General features: G+C 46.2%; 2 protein-coding genes across 5 annotated transcripts in view; one reads left to right on the forward strand and one right to left on the reverse strand.

The window, feature by feature from the left end:
* The window catches only part of DENND2A (DENN domain containing 2A), a 150,402-nt gene extending 147,532 nt beyond the window's left edge, over positions 1-2,870 (reverse strand). For both annotated transcript variants that reach the window (XM_056517576.1, XM_056517575.1), the window contains exon 1: positions 2,705-2,870. In XM_056517576.1, coding sequence (XP_056373551.1) covers positions 2,705-2,817 — 113 coding nt within the window. In that variant the 5' untranslated portion in view covers positions 2,818-2,870. The remainder of the gene's footprint in view (positions 1-2,704) is intronic.
* A 641-nt stretch (positions 2,871-3,511) lies between these two features.
* On the forward strand, positions 3,512-22,781 carry ADCK2 (aarF domain containing kinase 2). 3 transcript variants are annotated; one of them, XM_056517582.1, is made up of 8 exons: positions 3,512-4,597; positions 8,746-8,892; positions 11,686-11,814; positions 14,963-15,058; positions 16,206-16,457; positions 16,602-16,730; positions 19,705-19,758; positions 22,506-22,781. In XM_056517582.1, exons 1-8 carry the CDS (start codon positions 3,716-3,718, stop codon positions 22,644-22,646), a joined length of 1,830 nt encoding a protein of 609 aa, XP_056373557.1. In that variant the 5' UTR covers positions 3,512-3,715; the 3' UTR covers positions 22,647-22,781. The 3 variants fall into 3 exon arrangements, with proteins under 3 accessions (XP_056373557.1, XP_056373558.1, XP_056373556.1); XM_056517581.1 differs by having other exon boundaries at positions 3,513-4,603; positions 22,506-22,780; XM_056517583.1 differs by lacking the exon at positions 14,963-15,058 and having other exon boundaries at positions 3,512-4,603.
* Positions 22,782-23,970: the final 1,189 nt, after the last annotated feature.

Below are 23,970 nucleotides of genomic sequence, written 5' to 3' on the forward strand. Positions count from 1 at the left end.
ATAAGTTTGTATATAAGTTGGTTGGGAGGAGTGTTAGGTGGGGAGGGTGTATTTGTGGGTGGTGGTTTTTTTTGAGTGGTATTTTGGGGACCTGACATGGGTCAGTTAAGGACTGGACTTTGAGAACTGTATGGACGGTATGGACTATGACCCATGTACAGGAGGGATGGTGTGGGTGAGGGGACAGTTTTAGTGTAGGTGTTTTCCGTTATTTTCTGTAGTATATTTTTGTGTATTTTCAGTGATTTTTGTATATATTGTGTTTTGTATATATTGGGTTTTGTATTTTATATTGTTTTATATTGTTTTATATTATATAGTGTATAGTGGCAGTCGGGTCAGTAGTTAAGTGGTGTCATATGTGTTTATGTGTATATATGTGTGTGCGTTTATGTGTATATACATGTGTATGTATATATATATATATATGTATGTGTATGCTTGCGCATATGCATGTATACATGTTTGTGTATAACATTTTATATTTTATTTTTTCCTCCTTGGGGGGGCTGCTCCCCTCCGGTGTCTCTGCTCTCCTCGCCTCCGGCTTCGCGGTCTCGCTTTTCGGCGGTGTTGTCCTCTTTTTCGGTTCTGCCTTGCTCTTTTTGGGTCCGGCGCTCGCCGGTTTCTGAGCCGCGCGCGGATCCTCTCTGGCCGTCCTCGGCTCCTTGCCGTGCTGGGCGTGCTTTGCGGGCCTTGCGGCCGTGCGGGGGCGGTGCGTGGGGCTGGGCTCTTTGGGCCCTCTCTCCGGCCGCATCTCCGCGCTGCTTTTCCCTGCCCTTCTTTCACCGGTGGATCTCTGGCTGGGAGGCAGAGTGTTATTTAGTAGCAAGTTGTGCTTTTTGTTTTATTTTTTTTTTTTTTTTTTTCTTTCCCCTGGGTAAGGGTAATTTTTGAGTTACAGCCAAGTTGTGCTACTTTTATGTTCCTTTTCTTTAGTTTTATAGCCAAGTCATGCTTTATTTTATGTTTTATATATTTTTATAAGCCAAGTTGGGCTATTTTTATGTTCTTTTTTTTGGAATGCGTGTTTGTGTGAGTTATTTTGTCTTTTGGTATGGGAAAAAAGTAAAAGTATATTTTAGTAAATTTGGGCTGGCCGGTTAGGCAGATTTTGTTTTTGTAATTTTATTTATGTTTGTTATAGCTGGTTTAGCTTGTTTTTGTTTTATGTTTTGTATCAGATTTGTTTTTCATTTTTATAATAAAAAGAGTTACAGGATATAACTCAGGATCACTAGAAAAAGTGGAATGTGTTTATGGAGTTGCTCAAAATAATTATCTTTGTAATCTATAAAACACCAAGCTGGACATAGAGAAGCAGTCAGTCTGTCCCTGATGTTGTAGAACTAGAAGACTTCTTGCTCCCTGGTGACAGCTGGAGAGGCGCTCTGCTTCCTTATTGACGCCTCAGGATCTCACTATATGACCACACAAAGATTTCACACATTGAAGATCTGTAATGATCAGTACATCCTGGACCTACTGAGTGACTGACACCGACCTCTGTAGACCACCTGTCCTGAAACAACTGCACTGACCCCGGAACGGAGAGAGGGGGCGAACCGCGCCAAAGACACCGCAGCTGTCTACCCCATGATCTACAGGCTGAAATATACAGAGAGACACAGAGATAGATAGAGAGACAGATATGAGACAGATATGAGATAGATAGATAGATATGAGATAGATAGATAGATATGAGATAGATAGATAGATATGAGATAGATAGATAGATATGAGATAGATAGATAGATATGAGATAGATAGATAGATATGAGATAGATAGATAGATATGAGATAGATAGATAGATATGAGATAGATAGATAGATATGAGATAGATAGATAGATATGAGATAGATAGATAGATATGAGATAGATAGATAGATATGAGATAGATAGATAGATATGAGATAGATAGATAGATATGAGATAGATAGATAGATAGATATGAGATAGATAGATAGATAGATAGATATGAGATAGATAGATAGATAGATATGAGATAGGTAGATATGAGATAGGTAGATATGAGATAGGTAGATATGAGATAGGTAGATGAGATAGGTAGATATGAGGTAGATATGAGATAGATATGAGATAGGTAGATATGAGATAGATAGATATGAGATAGATAGATATGAGATAGATATGAGATAGGTAGATATGAGATATATAGATAGATATGAGATAGATAGATATGAGATAGGTAGATATGAGATAGGTAGATATGAGATAGGTAGGTAGATATGAGATAGGTAGGTAGATATGAGATAGGTAGATATGAGATAGATATGAGATATATAGATAGGAGATAGATAGATAGATAGATATGAGGGATAGATATGAGATAGATAGGTAGATATGAGATAGGTAGATATGAGATAGGTAGATATGAGATAGGTAGATATGAGATAGGTAGATATGAGATAGGTAGATATGAGATAGGTAGATATGAGATAGGTAGATATGAGATAGGTAGATATGAGATAGGTAGATATGAGATAGGTAGATATGAGATAGATATGAGATATATAGATAGATATGAGATAGATAGATATGAGATAGATAGATATGAGATAGATAGATATGAGGGATAGATATGAGGGATAGATATAATAGTTATAGTAAGACAGATTACAGATTCCGTCCTCTTGCTCCAGTAATACCCGGGATATGACCGGACACCCCGTCCTCACCCACCTCTTATCCCGGGTCTCTTCAGCCTCCAGAGCCCGGTCCCGGCACCGTCCGTCCATGTCAGTCCCGGTCATCCCTCCTGGTGACACCGCTGCTGTTTGTATTTGGCTCCACATCCCCGGCGCCTCCTCCTTCCCTGCTGCGTGGAGATTGACTAACCTACATCTCCGGCTGCTACAGGGTTAATTACTGCAGTGACGTCACCGGAGGGGCGTGTCTCGGCTCCTGTCATATCCTCAGAACGTTGCTCTCTCAGGGTTCTAGGCTCAGAACGTTTCCCGGGCTGTGGGTCACATGACGCGGACCTGCCTGACAGCCGAGGGTCATTGATCGGTCCCGACTGCCGAGGGTCAGTGATCGGTCCCGACTGCCGAGGGTCAGTGATCGGTCCCGACAGCCGAGGCTCAGTGATCGGTCCCGACTGCCGAGGGTCAGTGATCGGTCCCGACTGCCGAGGGTCAGTGATCGGTCCCGACAGCCGAGGCTCAGTGATCGGTCCCGACAGCCGAGGGTCAGTGATCGGTCCCGACAGCCGAGGCTCAGTGATCGGTCCCGACAGCCGAGGCTCAGTGATCGGTCCCGACAGCCGAGGGTCAGTGATCGGTCCCGACAGCCGAGGGTCAGTGATCGGTCCCGACAGCCGAGGCTCAGTGATCGGTCCCTACAGCCGAGGCTCAGTCATCGGTCCCGAGGCTCAGTGATCGGTCCTGACAGCCGAGGCTCAGTGATCGGTCCCGAGGCTCAGTGATCGGTGTTGGCAGCCGAGGCTCAGTGATCGGTGTTGAGAGCCGAGGCTCAGTGATCGGTCCCGAGGCTCAGTGATCGGTCCCGAGGCTCAGGGATCGGTCCCGAGGCTCAGGGATCGGTCCCGAGGCTCAGGGATCGGTCCCGAGGCTCAGTGATCGGTCCCGAGGCTCAGTGATCTCTCCTGTATGGGGATCCTGGGATCTAGTCTCCCCTTCTGCCTGGAGAGCTGGGCAGCCATGACCACGATCTAGGAGTGACCTGACTACCATGTCCCTGTCCCTGAGGACTGGAGCCTCTTACTGCTCCAGGATCTGTCTGTTCCGGAGATCTAGGGATCTGTCTACATGGAGGGACACTGCAGTGCAGAGACTGAGGGCTACAGATGTGAAGACCCTGTCCAGGATCACCTTGTGGTGCTGGGGGGTCCGATACGTCACCACCAGGACGCAGTGCGAGAGGCTGCTCCATAAGGAAGAGCTGGGCCAGAAGGTTCTGAGCTTTGGACCATCAGTCCATCCACAGAAGCCACCAGAGACCCTCCTGAAGAAGATCGACTTTCTTGTTCGTGTGGGGGTCCGCACTTTAATTCTGTTTTGCAGATTTGGCCCCCTTCTGATCATCTTCCCGCTCACCTTCCTGTCTTGGCGTCTGAATTCTCTTTGGCTTTGTCTCCTGTTGAAGGCCACAGAGTCGTCCGGACCAGCGTGTATCAAGCTTGGCCAATGGGCCAGCACTCGCCGAGACCTCTTTTCGGAGGAGTTCTGTGCTCTGTTTTCCAAGCTCCATGTTAAAGTCACTCCGCACCCCTGGGAATACACCGATCGCTGCCTGAGAAGGGCCTTTGGGAATGACTACAGTCAAGGGTTAAAGTTCACCAGTAGGGATCCTGTTGGATCTGGTTGTGTGGCCCAGGTGTATAAGGCTTACGCTGACCTATCTGTCATCCAGAACCTGGAATCCCAATCTCTAGTGGAGACTATGGAGCGGGAATCGGCATACGAAGCTTGGGAGGTACCGGGGCTTCATGGAGTTTTTGGACGACTGAGGAACATGGGACGAGCCAGTCAAAGTTCTCCGAAGGACCGAGAAACATTATTGTTCCCAATAAGAGGACCAGAGGGCGATTCAGATGAGTTAGTCCCAGTGGCGGTAAAAGTAATTATTGGATCAGAATATCCAAAATGGCGTCTTCTTTTATTTTATAGGAATTTTTTGGGCGTCATCATCGAAACGTTGGTGGCCTGTTGATGTTACATACGTCGTTCACGTGATGCCGTTTTGCAGTATACATGCAAGCAGAGACTATTGAGGCTAGTCCTTGGTTGCAGCGTCACATGATTGACGTACAGTGAAATACATTGGCGCAGTGAAGGGGGATGTCATTTCCGTGGGAGTAAAAGTAAATTTTTTATTATCTGACAGTTCCATCATGTAGTGATATGTAGGGGAGAAAAAAGCGAGACAGATGTGTCAGTAATAGTGCCGGTTATCCGTGGATTACGGATGGTAGATAAGAGCCTGCTCACCTTTGTTGGTTGCGCAGAATTCAGTCGCAACGCTGATAGAAAGCCTTGAGCAGGTGTCTTTTCTGTAGGTGTGTCGGGAGCAGCTGGCCGTCGGTCCCGTCAGAGACGGTTGGTAGCAATATAGTAGCGTGTTCGTGAGGTAGGAATCCCGGCAAGGGTCTCCTATTCTTCCCGCGGGTAACAATTTCGGCGCTGCAGCGCTACACCGGCGGAGTGGAATTAGCAGTCGGAGAAGGTGCTGAGGTTTATGATCACTTTTTATTATATAGTCATAAAAAGGATCAGGTATGGAGAACGCGTTTCGGAGGGGCTCCCTCCTTCGTTAGATCCGCTTCTGATGAAGGAGGGAGCCTCTCCGAAACGCGTTGTCCATACCTGATCCTTTTTATGACTATATAATAAATAGTGATCATAAACCTCAGCACCTTCTCCGACTGCTAATTACACTCCGCCGGTGTAGCGCTGCAGCGCCGAAATTGTTACCCGCGGGAAGAATAGGAGACCCTTGCCGGGATTCCTACCTCCCGAACACGCTACTAGTTCCATCATGTAGACACTTATCTTAAAATCCTGAACAACTTTGCTGTGTCTGTTATTAGAGACAGAATTCCCCAAACAACAGGCAGTGGACAATAGATTGCAGAGAAGAGAGACACCTAGTGGTCAAGACTTTAGAGACTTTTTTTTCTGGGGTAAGAATTAATTATTGGTAAATTGTGTAGTATACAATAGTGGTATACAGATAGGTTACAGATCGCATAGGCCAGTGGTTCTCAACCTGAGGTACAAGTACCCCTAGGGGTACATAGCAGTTCTCCAGTGGGTACTTGAAAAAAAAAAAATCAGTAATGGCCGCCACTGGTTACTGGTCTGGATCACTTTGAAAGAAATGGTCGGCTGACGTCACTGCACCGAGGAGCGGAGCATGAGGACAGCAAAGGGGAAGCGCGGGCGCTGGGCCGCTGTGGGCAGTAACTACCATCAGATTTGTTGCTCCACAGTCCCTACAGACTGGGGACCTACTACTATGAGGCATAACGATAGGTCCCCAGACCAGAGGAGCAGTGGAGCAACAAAGCGGGAGAGTATGGGGGCCTACAGCTATATATGGGGGACGTTTGGGGGCCTACAACTATATATGGGGGCAGTTTGGGGGCCTACAGCTATATATGGGGGACGTTTGGGGGCCTACAACTATATATGGGGGCAGTTTGGGGGCCTACAGCTATATATGGGGGACGTTTGGGGGCCTACAGCTATATATGGGGGCAGTTTGGGGGCCTACAGCTATATATGGGGCAGTTTGGGGGCCTACAGCTATATATGGGGATGTTTGGGGGCCTACATCTATATATGGGGGACGTTTGGGGGCTTACAACTATATTTGGGTGCAGTTTGGGGGCCTACAGCTGTATATGGGGGACGTTTGGGGGCCTACAGCTATATATGGGGGCAGTTTGGGGGCCTACAGCTATATATGGGGGCAGTTTGGGGGCCTACAACTATATATGGGGGCAGTTTGGGGGCCTACAGCTATATATGGGGGACGTTTGGGGGCTTACAACTATATTTGGGTGCAGTTTGGGGGCCTACAGCTGTATATGGGGGACGTTTGGGGGCCTACAGCTATATATGGGGGCAGTTTGGGGGCCTACAACTATATATGGGGGACGTTTGGGGGCCTACAGCTATATATGGGGGACGTTTGGGGGCTTACAACTATGGGTGCAGTTTGGGGGCCTACAGCTGTATATGGGGGACGTTTGGGGGCCTACAGCTATATATGGGGGCAGTTTGGGGGCCTATAGCTATATATGGGGGCCTACAGCTATATATGGGGTAAGTTTGGGGGCCTACAGCTATATATGGGGGAACAGAGGGACCCTAAACTTTATGGGGACCCAAAGCGGGTACTGTTACTGTGTGTGACAATAAACATGGGGCGTTTATAAATAGGTGGGTATTATACTGCAGAAAGGAGCCTAAAATGTTTGTTTGGTTGGTTCTGTGGAGAAGTCTTGTATGGGAGAAATCTTAAAGGGGTACTCCACTGGAAAATATTTTTGTTTGAGTCAACTGGTGCCAGAAAGTTAAAGAGATTTGTATTAGTTGAGTTGTTCTTTTCAGTCTAAGTGCTCTCTGATGACACGTGTCTCGGGAACCGCCCAGTTTAGAAGCAAATCCTCATAGCAAACCTCTTCTACTCTGTGCAGTTCCCGAGACAAGCAGAGATGTCAGCAGAGAGCACTGTTGCCGGACAGAATAGAACAACTCAACTTCAGCAGCTTATAATTATTGAAAGGATTAAGATTTTTTAATAGAAGTAATTTACAAATCTGTTTAACTTTCTGGAGCCAGTTGATATATATATATATATATATGTTTTTTTCCTGGAATACCCCTTTAAACTCTTGGGAACTTTCAGTGCTGCAGAAACATTTTTGTGCCCTTCTCCAGATTTGTGCCTGCACACAGTCCTGTCTCTGAGCTCTACAGGCAGTTCCTTTCCCTCATGACTTAGTTTTGCTCTGATATTCATTGTCTGCAGTGAGATCTGATAGAGATGGGGCTGCGTTTTCCCGAATCTTGTCCAGTCACCTTAATTTACCACCGGTGACTCTGATCAAGGTGGTGAAAGATCTCATGGATGATCAAAAGAACAGGGAGGCCACAGAGAATTAAAGGGGTACTCCGCTGCTCAGCGTTTGGAACAAACTATTCCAGACGTTGGAGCCGGGAGCTCGTGAAGTCATAGCCTCGCTCCCTCATGACGTCACACCCCGCCCCCTCAATGCAAGTCTATGGGAGGGGGCGTGACTGCCGTCACGCCCCCTCCCATAGACTTGCATTGAGGGGGCGGGGCGTGACACTATGAGGGGGCAGGGCTATGACGTCACAATCTCCCAACTCCAGTGTTCGGAACAGTTTGTTCCAAACGCTGAGCAGCGGAGTACCCCTTTAATAAATTTGTACAAAAAAATTCTAAAATTCTGTTTTCACTTTGTCATTAATGGATATTGAGTGAATGATGATGATGATGGTGGTGGAGGGGGGGGGGGGGGGAAGGGAGCTTGATTTGTTTTTTAAACTTTTATTTTAGCACAAGGCCACAACATAATAAAATAAAAAGGGGAAGGGTCTGAAAACTTTCCAAATTTACTCTTCCTGTAAAATTAGCCATGTCAGCGTTCATATAAAAGTGATTGTCTGTGATGAGACCCCCCCCCCCCCAAAAAAAAAAAATTCTTATTATAGTAACAGATTTTTTCTTAAAGGCGAACTCCACTGGAAAACTTTTTTATTTTTAAATCAACTGGTGCCAAAAAGTTTAACAGATTTTGAAATGACTTCTATTAAAAAAATCTTAATCCTTCCAGTACTTATCAGCTGCTGTTATGATCCACAGGAAGTTCTTTTCTTTTTTGAATTTCCTTTCTGTCTGACCACAGTGCTCTCTGCTGACACTTCTGTCCATTTTAGGAACTGTCCAGAGCAGGAGAGGTTTTCTATGGGGATTTGCTCCTGCTCTGGACAGTTCCGAAAATGGACAGAGGTGTCAGCAGAGAGCACCGTGGTCAGACAGAAAGGAAATTCAAAAAGAAAAGAACTTCCTGTGGATCATAACAGCAGCTAAGTACTGGAAGGATTAAGATTTTTTTTAATAGAAGTCATTTACAAATCTGTTTAACTTTCTGGCACCAGTTGATTTAAAACATAAAGAAATAAATGTTTTCTAGTAGAGTACCCCTTTAAGTGTCACCTTGTTACTAGGTCCTGCACCCAGGTCTGGCCCAGGAGGTGAAGATAGATCTTCTCATCATGAAGACCTGGAGCCGGTTACTCAGTCTGATCCCTGGATTCAGGTGGTTGAGTCTGACGGAGATTGTGGAAGAGTTTGAAAAACTAATGACCCAACAAGTAAGTAGAAGTGTGTTCCCTATACAAGGTACACGGGTGTAATAGACAGATCTATATTTATTTACAGGTCAAGTGGTCAGAGACGGCTCTTCACAGTATCCAATATGGCTGACGGTAGTTGTAACTTTAGAGCTTATGTTTAAAGGGGTACTGCAGCAATAATTAAAGGGGTACTCCCCTGGAAAACATTTTCTTTTAAATCAACTGGTGTCAGAAAGTTAAAGGAAAACTGTCAGCTTTCTCCCCCCTGCACTAACCAGTGGTACTGGCCAGTAGTGCGGGGGTCACTGATCAGTTTAATGCTTATCGTGCCCGAATCCGCCGCGCCGTTCGGCCCTAATCTTCTATTTTCGGTATATGCTAATGAGGTGCTAACTGGCACCGGCCGGACTAACTGGCACTCTGACGTCAGTGCCGCTGGCCACCGCGCCGCCCAGCTTATCAATATTCCTCCCCTCCCTCCGCCTTTCCCTCTTCTCCCCACTCTGTAAGGAAGAGAGAGGGGAGGAATATTGATGAGCTGGGTGGCGCTACGGCCAGTGGCACTGACGTCAGAGTGCCAGTTAGCCCGGCTGGTGCCAGTTAGCACCTCATTAGCATATACCGAAAATAGAAGATTAGGGCGGAACAGCGCGGCTCCGGGCATGGTAAGTATTAAACTGATCAGCGTCCCCCGCACTACCAGCCAGTATTCCTGCTTAGTGCAGGGGGGGGGGGGGGGGGGGGATAGAAAGCTCACAGTTTCCCTTTAAACAAATTTGTAAATCACTTCCATTAAAAAAAGATCTTAATCCTTCCAGTACTTATCAGCTGCTGTATGCTCCAGAGGAAGTTCTTTTCTTTTTGAATTTCCTTTTCTGTCTGACCACAGTGCTCTCTTCTGACACCTCTGTCTAGTTTAGGAACTGTCCAGAGTAGGGGAAAATCCCCATAGCAAACCTCTCCCGCTCTGGACAGTTCCTGAAATGGACAGAGGTGTCAGCAGAGAGCACTGTGGTCAGACAGAAAAGAAATTCAAAAAGAAAAAGAACTTCCTCTGGAGCATTCAGCAGCTAAGTACTGGAAGTATTAATATTTTTTTTAATAGAAGTAATTTACAAATCTGTTTAACTTTCTGACACCAGTTGATTTTAAAAGAAAATGTTTTCCAGTGGAGTACCCCTTTAACTTATCCCCTTAAGTAGCTGATCGCTGGGGGTCCAACCGCTGAGACCCCCTGCGATCTCCAGAACGGGACTTTGAGTGAGGAACGCGTGTGGTAGACGGCACGCGCTTCATTGATTTCCATGGGAGCTTCGGAGAGACTCGAATCCAAGACGTGGGCATCATCGGCGCTCCCATAGAAATGAATGGAACGCATGCTGTCTAGCGGTAGATGAGACGCGCTCCTCACTGAGCGAGAAGGGGACCTGTTTCGGAGATCACGGGGGGTCCCAGCGGTCGGACTCCCTGTGATTAGCTACTGTAGATGGACACAGGCAGGGGGCGGCTATCATGTGGATAGGGGATAAGTTAATTTCCCAAAGTAAAAAGGAATATGAATGTCCGGCACCGCTAGTTGGAGAGACCGCAAAAGACGGGTGTCAATACGGGGGTCAAGGAATGTACCGAAACATTTACATGCTGTGATTCTGCAAATGGTGGTGCAGCAATCCAATAAGTAGTAACGAATAAATACTGTACGAAGAAGTAGGATGGAAAACGCACTCACCACTTTCTTGATAGGATGAATCAATTCTTTATTGCAGCTTGTAGTTCATAAAATCATCAGGTACAAATGTGCACAGGAAGCTGTAGATGGACACAGGCAGGGGGCGGCAACTAGTTTCGCGCACGTAGGCGCTTCCTCTGGCTCGCACTGGTGCGAGCCAGAGGAAGTGCCTACGTGCGCGAAACTAGTTGCCGCCCCCTGCCTGTGTCCATCTACAGCTCCCGGTGGCGCGAGCCAGAGGAAGCGCCTACGTGCGCGAAACTAGTTGCCGCCCCCTGCCTGTGTCCATCTACAGCTCCCGGTGGCGCGAGCCAGAGGAAGCGCCTACGTGCGCGAAACTAGTTGCCGCCCCCTGCCTGTGTCCATCTACAGCTCCCTGTGGCGCGAGCCAGAGGAAGCGCCTACGTGCGTGAAACTAGTTGCCGCCCCCTGCCTGTGTCCATCTACAGCTCCCGGTGGCGCGAGCCAGAGGAAGCGCCTACGTGCGCGAAACTAGTTGCCACCCCCTGCCTGTGTCTATCTACAGCTCCCTGTGGCGCGAGCCAGAGGAAGCGCCTACGTGCATGAAACTAGTTGCCGACCCCTGCCTGTGTCCATCTACAGCTCCCTGTGGCGCGAGCCAAAGGAAGCGCCTACGTGCTCAAAACTAGTTGCCGCCCCCTGCCTGTGTCCATCTACAGCTCCCTGTGGCGCGAGCTAGAGGAAGTGCCTACGTGCGCGAAACTAGTTGCCGTCCACCTGCCTGTTTCCATCTGTGCACGTTTGTACCCGATGATTTTATGAACTACACGCTGCAATAAAGAATTGATTCATCCTATCAAGAAAGTGGTGAGTGCGTTTTCCATCCTACTTCTTCGTACGATAAGTAAATTTTGGCTGCAGTCCCCCTTTTTAATAACTCTTGTTCCTCAGTATATTTTGGAGACACTGAATCAGCAGGGACTGCAGAGAACTGTGATATCACGTATTAGAAACCTTAGTGTTGTTTACAGCATATTATTTCCTTTTGGGGAATCATATTTTATTGCTAGGGACCAACCATAAACAAAAAAATCTTAATATTTTTTTTTTTTTTTTTACAGCTAGATCTGCGTTTTGAAGCCAAGAACTTAGAAACCTTTCAACAAAAGTTTGATAAAATCGATTTTATAAAGTTCCCCACTCCCCTGCGACCCTTTGTGACAAGGAACATCTTAGTGGAGACCTATGAGGTGGGCACTTAATGTACTCCGGGGCTTCATAGTGGGGGGCAGGGGGGCTTTTTGTATCAGTCGTGTCATTTCTGCTTGGTGCTGCAAAATTAGAGCTAAAATCCTGAGACGTTTCCCGCGATGATCTAATGTTTCGTTATGGGAACTGACAAATATTTATAAGGGAAACAAGTCTGAGCTCATGGTATTTGTAAGATAGAAAGGTGCAGTAATGGTGATGTCTAGAGATTCTAGGAGTTAGTAAAGGGTGGTCCATTGTCTAGGACCACCGTCAAGATATAAGGCTGGGTCCACATCACGATTTGAGCCTATGATGCACAGATATGATTTTGGAAGCTTAAAGGGGTACTCTTTTTTTTTTAAATCAACTGGTGCCAGAAAGTTAAACAGATTTGTAAATTACTTCTATTAAAAAATCTTAATCCTTCCTGTACTTATTAGCTGCTGAATACTACAGCGGAATTTCCTTTCTTTTTGAAACACAGAGCTGTCTGCTGACATCACGACCACAGTGCTCTCTGCTGTCATCTCTGTCCATTTTAGGAACTGTCCAGAACGGCATATGTTTGCTATGGGGATTTCCTTTTACCCTGGACAGTTCCTAAAATGGACAGAGGTGTCAGCAGAGAGCACTGTGCTCGTGATGTCAGCAGAGAGCTCTGTGTTTCAAACGGAAAAGAATTTCCACTGTAGTATTCAGCAGCTAATAAGTACAGGAAGGATTTAGATTTTTTTAATAGAAGTAATTAACAAATTTGTTCAACTTTCTGGCACCAGTTGATTTAAATAAAAAAAAAGTTTTTCACCGGAGTACCCCTTTTAAATTGTATCTGTGCATAGACAGGTATGGACCCATTAACTTCTATAGGGCAGCGGACCCGATCGTAGTCACCAGCTGACTACAATTTGATCATTTTCTTAGCGCATCCAATTTTTGACTCAGAATTTCAGTCCGTGTCAAAAATCGGATGTGCTCAGAAAATGACCCATTTTTAGTCACTAGCTGACTATGATCGGGTCCGCTGCCCCATAGAAGTTAATGGGCCCCTACCTGTCCGTGTATATGATTTAAAGGGGTACTCCACCTCTAGACATCTTATCCCCTATCGAAAGGATAAGGGATAAGATGTCAGATTGCGGGGGTCCCGCCGCTGGGGACCCCCGGGATCTCGGCTGCAGCACCCACCTGTTGCGGCTTCCGGCAGCGCTGGAGGCTCTCATCCTAATGCCTCCCGACCACAGTGACGTGAGATCGTGACGTCATGACTCCGCCCCCTTGTGACATCATGCCCACCCCCTCAATGCAAGTCTATGGGAGGGGGCGTGATGGCCCCTCCCATAGACTTGCATTGAGGGGCGGGGCGTGACGTCACACGGGGGCGGAGTCATGACGTCACGATCTCACGTCACCATGGTCGAGAGCCGAAGCCTCCAGCATTTCCGGAAGCTGCAACAGGTGGGTGCAGCAGCCGAGATCCTGGTAGAGGAGGAAGATTCTACTGCTAACGCCGAGGTCACGGGGGCCGGAGCATTGTGACGTCACGGCCCCGCCCCTGTGTGAAGTCATGCTCCGCCCCCTCAATGCAAGCCTATGGGAGGGGGCATGACAGCTCCGGCCCCGTGATCGCCAGTAATCAGACCCGGAACAAAAATGCTCCGGGGACTGATTGTAACCGGGGTGCTGCGTGCAAGATCACGGGGGTCCCCAGCGGCAGGACCCCCGCGATCTGACATCTTATCCCCTATCCTTTGGATAGGGGATAAGATGTCGAGGGGCGGAGTACCCCTTTAAGTCGATTTGAGCTTCCAAAATTGTATCTGTGCTTCAGAGACTCAAATCGTGATGTGAACCCAGCCTAAAAATGTGGCTCTCGCTCTGGAGGACAAAACACTTTAAAGGGGTTATCTGGATTTTTGTAAAATCATATTCTGCTGGTGCTTTAAAAAAATGATACAGTGATCCCCCCCGACCTACGATGGTCCCGACATACAATAATTTCAGCATATGGTCACTCTCAGAGGCAGCATCAACATCCAATGCTTTTTTATGTCGGGGCCATCGCATAAGCGGCTATCCGGCAGCGCAGACTGCTTCAGCTGCCACCAGATAGCCGTATAATGTGCCCAGTGTGGTCTTCTGAGTGTCACTCACCTGTCCCCGCCGCTCCGGACGTCCTTTTCAGGCTCCGCTGCATGGCCGTCGCTCTCCTTCGTTGTCATCACGTCGCCGCGCACGCCGTCCCGTCATCCAATAGGAGCAGCGTGCGCAGCGACGTGATGGCGGCAATTGAGATCGGGACCGTTGACAGGGACTAAGCATAGTTTATTTTTCTGTTATTTTCTGGTCTTGACTGGATATGAATTTAAAAAAAATACTGGATAACCCCTTTAAATTGTTACTTACTACTATGTCAAAAGTTTTGATTGGTTAAGGTCTGAGTGTTCAAACCCCGACCGATGGATAAATCAAGCCAGGAGAAGTGCGTGTCTGAATGCTTCTCTCCCCGTTTCATTTCATAAGTCGGACATTATAGACGTACTATAGAATCCGTCTCCTGTTGTGAGACGAGAACAGCAGCGAGTTGGAGAGAGAGAGAGAAGCGCTCAGCCGCACACTTCTCCCAGCTTGTTCTGAACACCCAGATCCCCGACTGTTCAAAATTTTTAACATTCCAAAAGTTAGATAAAATGAAATGCTTTAATGCATTACATCTGCACTATGTAATGCTTCATTTGTTGCCAGCGTTCCCTCACATACAGTATTACAGCTCATTGATGGAGGTTCTATTGACACAACACCTCTGCTGTGAACAATCCTTTTTAGTGTTAAAAGTTTCCCCCAAAAATAACACAGGATCTTGGGATGTCTTGCTGCTGACCCCAAAGTGATCAGCTTTAATCTATGTATGAACCGACCAGAGGGTGTTTCATTTTCCAACTGCGCCACCATAGGAGAAATGAAGTATTACACACTTTTTGGTAAAATGAATAGGTTGTCTGCATAACGTATGCTTTTTTTTGTATTTTTTATTTTTTTTAGCTGCTCCGGCTCCTGCTCCGGCTCATAGTTTAGGGTCTTTAAGAGGGTATGGGATTTCTGTACCAAACAGTTGTGGATAAATAAACGTGCACTGTTTTTTCCCCTTAGGAAGGAGAACCCTTATCTCTTTACCTGCAGGAGCCGGGCTCTTCTCCGATCAAACAACGGATAGCAGCCATGGGGGTGGACATGTTACTGAAGATGGTAGGAACCTTGTCCATTGACAATTACAAACTTAAAGGGGTACTCCACTCGTGACGTCATTGCCCCCCCCCCCATGACGTCACGTCCCGCCCCGCCCCCTCAATGCAAGTCTATGGGAGGGGGCGTGACGGCCGTCACGCCCCCTCCCATAGACTTGCATTGAGGGGGCGGGATGTGATGTCATTAGGGGGCGGGGCTATGATGTCACGAGCTCCCGGCTCCAGCGTTCGGAACAGTTTGTTCCAAACGCTTAGAAGTGGAGTACCCCGCCCCTAGACATCTTATCCCCTATCCAAAAGATAGGGGATAAGATGTCAGATCGCTGCGGTCTCGCTGCTGGGGACCCCCGGGATCTCGGCTGTGGCACCCCGCTATCATTCTTGCACAGAGCAAACTCGCTCTGTAAGTAATGAGCAGCAACACAGGGGCCGGAGCATCGTTACATCATGGCTCCGCCCCTCGCGATGTCACGGCCCGCCCCCTTAATGCAAGTCTATGGGAGGGGGTGTGATGGACGCCACGCCCCCTCCCATAGACTTGTATTGAGGGGGCAGGCCGTTACGTCATGAGGGGGCGGAGCAGTGACATAACGATGCTCCGGCTCCTGTATTGCCCATCATTACGCACAGAGAGAGATTGCTCTGTGCAGTAATGATAGCGGGGTGCCACAGCCGAGATCCCGGGGGTCCCCAGCAGCGGGACCGCGGTGATCTGACATCTTATCCCTTATCCTTTCGATAGGGGATAAGATGTCTAGAGGTGGAGTACCCCTTTAAATCATATACACGGACAGGTAGGGGCCCATTAACTTCTATGGGGCAGCGGACCCGATCATAGTCAGCTAGTGACTAAAAATGGGTCATTTTCTGAGTGCATCCGATTTTTGACACGGACTGAAAATCTGAGTCAAAAATCTAGGGGCGGAGTACCCCTTTAAGCTATTCATACATTGGATTTCTGCTGGCATTGACCTCTGAGGCTACAGATATGATCTGTACCAATCTGTCTACCAATGACCAATCCAACCATCTACCAACAATTTTATGGAATACTTGAAATTTCCAAAGCTTCAATGCTGCCTCTAGTGGCGGCATTAGTCATGGTGATCATTGTTTTGGTTATGGACTGTAGACCCTCCTTCTTTCAGATATTTGTGGATAACTTTGTCCACGCTGACCTCCACCCTGGTAACATCCTTGTGCAAGGAACTCTGGAGTTCTCTCCTGGGCACAGTGACCAGACCACCCTAGTGGACATGTGCGACACTCTGATTGTGGATGTCCGGCCCGGCCGGTGCCCTCTCAGGTTGGTCTTGCTGGATGCTGGAATTGTGGCTGAGCTGCAGGACAAAGATCTCGAGAACTTCCGCTCTGTCTTTACTGCTGTCGTACTAGGGCAGGTGAGTGGGCAAAGAGATGGCATCTGTAGACCACTTCTGGCCTGGTTTTGTACAGTTCTTCTTTAATGTTTACTTCTGGCCTGGTTTTGTACAGTTCTTCTTTATTGTTTACTAAACTTCTGGCTTGCTGATTGGTTCCTGCAGGGAGAGACAGTGGCTGAGCTGATCCTGCATCACGCCAGAGCCAACCAGTGTACAGACGTGGAAGGCTTCAAGTCCCAAATGGCCAAGTTGGTGAACGAGGCCCGGGAAAATACAGTATCGCTGGGGAAGGTGAGGGCACACGGCTGCTTTGTACGCTACACTTTGTTGACATTCACTGCTGGAGCCTCTAGCAATCCGTTATTGATCTGTGAAAGTTTCAATCTAATTACCCATAGGAAATATCCCTGGGATTTGCTATATTCTCTCAATTTCCCATTCTGGCTTACGCCTTCCTGGGACTAATTTCCCCAAAACTCGGGAACCCTACATTATAAAATGTAACTTTTATTTGTTACTTATAAAATGTATATAATGGTGAGAAATCAAAAATTGTGAATTAAAATCACAGACATTGGGTCAGATAGGGGTTATTTTATACTTTTCTTTTGGGATAAATTCCTTATTTTTAGGTTTTTATAATTATTAGTACTGTCCCAACGCTGCATTTAAAATGACACACTGACACCCCCCCCCGACGTTTCGCCATCCGTAACCGGCTTTATCAAGGGTCAGGGTATTAATCTGATCTGTGAAAGAACCTGGGAATAGGTTGTCAATTCTACCACAGCGCCACCACAGGGGAAACAAAGCATTACAGTAGTCCCTCAAGTTATAATATTAATTGGTTTCAGGACGACCATTGTAAGTTGAAAACATTGTATGTTGAGACCATAACTCTATGGGAACCTGTTAATTGGTTCTGAAGCATCCAAAATGTCATCCAAAAATAGGAAAAAGTAAGGATTGAACAAAAATAAGTAGATAACTAATATAGATAAATCAAGTCCTTACATATAAAAGTAAGAAAGATCTGCTGGGAGCTGTATATCACTGTCTAATTCAGTTTTTCCTAACCATGGTGGCTCCAGCTGTTGCAAAACTACAACTCCCAGCATGCCCAGACAGCCTCTGGCTGTCCGGGCATGCTGGAAGTTGTAGTTTTGCAACAGCTGGAGGCACCCTCGTTGGGAAACACTGGTCTATGTAGAAAACAGGAGCTTCTTCAGGGTCCTGTACAGTACACGCAATGTCCTAAAAAGGTAAAATGGAGCTGCCCTTACTTGGTTCAAAAGGAACAGCTAACCTTGACATAGGTTAAAAGTAGTACAGAACACGTAGTGATAGGGATGACCCTTATGTTTCTAATGACTGATCAATATACTAATACTAATATGCCATTGCTGCTTGAAAATTTTTATTTGTTCCTTAACCCATATACATCAGAATGCTATCTGCTCGTGACTCCGGATTGAGACCTTGCCATGACACCATGCAGAAACTTCTGCCAAGAAATTAATGGACACTAGATATACCAATATGTACGGACATAATATTCAAACAACCAATCAAAAAGTAACATGCTAATTGGGATGTCATAACTAACCCTCCTCTTTTCCGAATGTAAAAAACTAATTTACTTCCTGTATTAAACAGAACTCTTTGGGGAACAGCTGAGTTTCCTGCTAAGAAAGAGTGTATACCAGCATCCTGTGTGGTGTATATTTTCTTGTGTCGACACTTAGCAAAATATATAGCAGCACAGTCAGTCACATTTGAAAGCCTCCCCTCGGTCCATCTTTATCAGTAGTACCTCCCTGTACTGTAGGAGGCGCTACCAGACAGCCAGTCAGTGCATGCACTTTAGGCATACAGGGGTTTTACCAGTGAATGCCCATTCTGATTGGTTGGTTCTTCCAGCCATTGACACGTTTCGCAGATTCCATAGCATTGTATGTTGAGTCTGGTTTCAAGTTACAATGGTCCAGAAAAAAACATTGTATGTTGAAACTATTGTATGTTGAGGCCATTGTAAGTTGAGGGACCACTGTACACAGTTTCGATTAAAATCAATGAGTTATCCACGTAGTTTACAGATGTGTTGGGACCTCCAGAGACTGCGGTGTTCTTTGTAGTCCTTCTCTAGATAAAAGGTCTGAATGTAGTATTTTCCTCCATTGACCTCCCTAATAGGACATTTTCTAATTGGACAGTGGTTGTCCACGTGACAAGATCTCACCCCAAGCCTGTACGTGGGAACACTTGATGATCAACTATTATGAATATACAAAGTGTGGGTGGATATAAGTAGAAGATCACAGTGTAGTGTAGCGGCCAGGTCTCCCAGCAGCACAGAGTATATCAGGAGTGGGATGATTTGGGGGGAAGGGACCTGACCACTTGTTAGGATGTTATTGACGACAGAACTGTATGGGATAGAGACATTGTTATAATAGAAAGAGGGGGGTGGAGACTAGAGATTGACAGATATTGATTTTTTTAGGGCCGGTACCGATAATCTGTGAACTTTCAGGCCGATAGCCGATAACTTATACCGATATTCCGGTATAAGCGGGCGCTTTATATCAATGAACGGCAGCGGCTTTTGGGGGGCCAGAGACCGCCGCCGCCACCCGCTTCTCTCCCCCTGCCTGTCCTGGGGTCCTTCTGAGTCCAACCACGACCGCCGCTGCCCCCTGCCTATCCTCTGGCCAGAGACCGCCGCCGCCCGCTTCTCTCCCCCTGCCGGTCCTAAGTCCAACCACCGCCACTGCCCCATTGCCTCCCCCATCCCCGGTTTTATAATTACCTGTTCGTAGGGTCCGCGCTACTTCTGGCTCCGGCGGCGTCCTGAGCTGTCACTGTGCGCATTGACGGTGACGTCGCGTTAAGGACGTCACTCGTCATTGCGCAGCGCCCAGCAATAGCGCAGGAAGCCGCAGGAGCCAGAAGTGGCGCGGACCCTGGGAACAGGTAATTATAAAACCGGGGATGGGGGAGGCAATGGGGCAGCAGCGGCGGCAGTCTCTGGCCGGGGGGGCATTATCGGCAAGGTAATTGCCGATAACGTCCAAAATCGTGAATATCGGCCAAACCGATAATCGGTCGATCCCTAGTGGAGACAAGGTCTTAGACCAATAGTGGAAGGAGCCGGGTTTTCAGCAGCACAGGGTATTTTAGAAGAATAATGAGCAGGTCTTGTGAAGATATTTATTTATAAAATGAAGATAATTGACCTATTTTTTCATTTTACAATCCTTCTCAGCTCCAGGTTGCAACTTTGCTGTCTCAGGTTTTTCAGCTTCTCATGACACACAAGGTATAGTTTTCAATGTTATGCTTTTGTTGAAACCATTTCCCTAATAACCCCCCTTAAAGGGTCACTCCCATTAAAACTAATTTTTGCTATTTCACTCCTTATGGTAAATAAAAAAATATTTGTAATATACTTTGTTTAAAAAAATGAAGTTTTCTGTGTTTTATTTGTGCTTAAAAAAAGCTCAAGAGCACATTTCCCACCATCTCATACACAGACTTAGGACCGAAGCCCAAACACAGGAAGTGCAGCCTGGAGTGCTGAAGTGGGTGTGTCCAACCAACAGACTATGGCAGTTAAGTGTGAGAGGAGCTATGATTGGATGAGGCTGGACACACACCCCTCAGCACTCCAGGCTGCACTTCCTGTGTTTGGACTTCAGTCCTAAGTCTGTGTGTAAGATGGGGGAAAATGTGCTCTTGAGCTTTTTTAAGCACAAATAAAACATAGAAAACTTCATTTTTTTTAAACAAAGTATATTAGAAATATTTTTTATTTACCATAAGGAGTTCAATAGCAAAAATTAATTTTAATGAGAGTGACCCTTTAAATACCCTCCAGAATATCTGGGATCTGAGCAGTGTGTGTTTGTATAATGCTGAGTAATATGCGTTACTTCTTCTCCATTCCCCTTTAAAGCTGCCTGCAACATTCTCTTCACTGCACAGTCAGTTATGTTTTCTGAAACAACTAATGAACAAAGTTTATAATAATCGAGAATGAAAATTGTTGCTGTCAATGATGTGTGGAGCGATCTCTGCTGCCAGCTATTAACCATTTAGATGCTGCTGTCAAACTGACAGTGGCATTTAAAAGGGTTCTCCGCTGCCCTGCCTTCCGGAGCTCCGCTCGCAGCGTCCGGAAGTTTATTACTCCGAACGCTGTGTGCGGGCTTCCAGGTTCAGGGCCGCCCCATCGTGACGTCACGCCTGCCCCCTCGTAACGTCATGCCTGCCCCCTCAACGAAAGTCTATGGGAAGGGGGCGTGACAGCGGTCGCGCACCTCCCATAGACTTGCATTGAGGGGGCGTGGCTGTTACATCACGAGCCTCCGATGCAACATCGCCTGTCATCCGGCACAAAGCGAAGTTCGCTCCGTGCTCTGGATGACTGGGATGCCGCAGCAGAGATTTTGGATATGGGACAAGACGTCTAGGGGTGGAAAAATTTATTTATTTATTTTTTATTTTTTAAATCAACTGGTGCCAGAAAGTTAAACAGATTTGTAAATGACTTCTGTTAAAAAAATCTTTACCCTTCCAGTACTTTTTAGCAGCTGTATGCTACAGAGGAAATTCTTTTCTTTTTGAATTTCTTTTTTGTCTTGTCCACAGTGCTCTCTGCTGACACCTCTGTTCGTGTGAGGAAGTGTCCAGAGCAGGATAGGTTTGCAATGGGGATTTTCTCCTGCTCGGACAGTTCCTGATACGGGCATCAGGTGTCAGCAGAGAGCACTGTGGACAAGACAAAAAAGAAATTCAAAAAGAAAATAATTTTCTCTGTAGTATACAGCTGCTAAAGAGTACAGGAAGGATTAAGATTTTTTTTAATAGAAGTCATTTACAAATCTGTTTAACTTTCTGGCACCAGTTGATTAAAAAAAAAAATTATTTTCCACCGGAGTACCCCTTTAACACTCAAAGCTGCATTCATTATTCTGATACCAGAGGTTGTTCTTCCTGTACACTAAAGTAGTAGAGAACTACAGGGACATACAGTATGAAAGCCTGACAGGAAGCCAGCAGAATGTTGAGTGCAGCTCTGGATGTGAAAAAAAAATCTTAAAAGGGGTACTCCCGTGGAAAACTTTTTTTTTTTCTTTAATCAACTGGTGCCAGAAAGGATAAAAGATTTGTAAATTTCTTCTATAAAAAAAATCTTAATCCTTCCAGTACATTTTATGGGCTGTATACTACAGAGGAAATGCTTTTCTTTTTGGATTTCTCTGATGTCACGACTACAGTGCTCTCTGCTGACCTCTGCTGTCCATTTTAGGAACTGTCCAGAGCAGTATATGTTTGCTATGGGGATTTTCTCCTGCTCTGGACAGTTCCAAAAATGGACAGCAGGGGTCAGCAGAGAGCACTGTGGTCGTGACATCAGACAAATCCAAAAAGAAAAGCATTTCTTCTATCATATATAGCCCCTAAAAAGTACTGGAAGGATTAAGATTCTTTAATAGAAGTAAAAGAAAGTTAAACAGATTTGTAAATTACTTCTATAAAAAAAATCTTAATCCTTCCTGTACTTATTAGCTGCTGAATACTACAGTGGAAATTATTTTCTTTTTGGAACACAGAGCTCTCTGCTGACATCATGAGCACAGTGCTCTCTGCTGACATCTCTGTCCATTTTAGGAACTGTCCAGAGTAAAAGGAAACCCCCCATAGCAAACATATGCTGTTCTGGACAGTTCCTAAAATGGACAGAGATGTCAGCAGAGAGCACTGTGCTCATGATGTCAGCAGAGAGCTCTGTGTTCCAAAAAGAAAATAATTTCCGCTGTAGTATTCAGCAGCTAATAAGTACAGGAAGGATTAAGATTTTTTCATTGAAGTAATTTACAAATCTGTTTAACTTTCTGGCACCAGTTGATAAAAAAAATAAGTTTTTCACCGGAGTACCCCTTTAAATAAACCTGACTCTACATATATGTGCCGGTATCACAGTTTTTAAACTTGACAATTGCTGGATGACGTTATTCTACAATGTTACAGGTCAATTTATTTTCTTTAATACTTTATTTCCAGGTGAAACTGGAGAGTAACTTTGCCTCCATAATTTTTGCCATTTTGGTCTTGGAAGGACTTGGACGTTCTCTGGACCCAGAGATTGATACACTGGAGGCGGCCAAGCCTCTGCTGTTAAAGAGTGCTGCATCCCTGTTATAGACAATGCCGGGATGTTATAGGGGTCCCTCCAGTTTTTTTTTTTTTTCTCCTTTAAATGGAGGTCACAATGACAGAGATTGCAGCCACAGAAGCACTTACCGATGATAACTCTGTGTTTTAATAAATAAAACAATTAAATCAAATTTTTATTTATTTATTTTTTCTATCAATCGTCCATGTTTTAGAACAATTTTCTTCTTCTGTTTAGTTGGTAAATGTAGTTTTGTTCATAGCCAAGAAAAAGCAATGGCAGTGCTGAGCATTGGAGACTAGCCTGTGCTATTAGACGGGCAATCGGTCAGTATAACCCCTGCTGCTGTAGGAGGGGTGATGGGCGGTGCGGCTTCAGCACGAGTAGTGCTAATGTGTAAAGTGGTAAACGTCAACGACAGTAGAAGTGAAAAGAATCGCACTCACCACAACAACGTCCCCGAAATATTGGCTCTTTAGTCCAAGATACAGATGGAGCAGCGTATACAGGAAAAGGCAATTCCGTGGAGCGGGGAGTGAGAGCAGCCGCTCTCGAGATGCAGGGGCACACAGGAGGAGTGGCAACTAGTTTCACGACGACGCTTCTTCCAGCCAAGTGTGTGCCGCTCCACGGAATTGCCTTTTCCTGTATACGCTGCTCCATCTGTGTCTTGGAATAAAGAGCCAATATTTCGGGGACGTTGTTGTGGTGAGTGCGTTTCTTTTCACTTCTACTGTCTTTGAAGTAGTTTTGTTCATCCTGAGCTTTCTGGTTCATGAACAGAATACCAAAACTACAGTAATAACTGACGGAGATGCCGGAGGGGGATGTAACTGCAAAACAATGCAGATTTTACAGAATTTACAGGACACAATGGCAAACCTCAGCCCCTCTTTAATGAACGTTCTGACAAAGGTATACATCCAGGGTCTTCTCTATATACCGTTTTAGGTTTCTGTAGACATTCTGTACATATATATTGAGATCCTGCAAGTAGGAAAAGGGGACCTACAGGCTCCTGGTAGAGGAGGAAGATTCTACTGCTACCGCCGAGGTCACGGGGGCCGGAGCATTGTGACGTCACGGCCCCGCCCCTGTGTGAAGTCATGCTCCGCCCCCTCAATGCAAGCCTATGGGAGGGGGCGTGACAGCTCCGGCCCCGTGATCGCCAGTAATCAGACCCGGAACAAAAATGCTCCGGGGACTGATTGCAACCGGGGTGCTGCGTGCAAGATCACGGGGGTCCCCAGCGGCGGGACCCCCGCGATCAGGCATCTTATCCCCTATCCTTTGGTCTTAGCGCTGGAGTACCCCTTTAAATGGGCACTGTCATTAAACATGATTTTTTATATT

Source organism: Hyla sarda, chromosome 4 (genome assembly GCF_029499605.1).
Source record: "Hyla sarda isolate aHylSar1 chromosome 4, aHylSar1.hap1, whole genome shotgun sequence".
In the NCBI taxonomy this organism is placed as follows: Eukaryota; Metazoa; Chordata; class Amphibia; order Anura; family Hylidae; genus Hyla; species Hyla sarda.

Excerpts from the sequence above, each read along its gene's own strand:
- ADCK2 (XM_056517581.1), top strand. The coding sequence starts at position 3,716 with ATGTCCCTGTCCCTGAGGACTGGAGCCTCTTACTGCTCCAGGATCTGT. Across the intron at positions 16,458-16,601 it reads CTGCTGTCGTACTAGGGCAG|GGAGAGACAGTGGCTGAGCT; the intron begins GTGAGTGGGCAA and ends TGGTTCCTGCAG. Across the intron at positions 16,731-19,704 it reads ATACAGTATCGCTGGGGAAG|CTCCAGGTTGCAACTTTGCT; the intron begins GTGAGGGCACAC and ends AATCCTTCTCAG.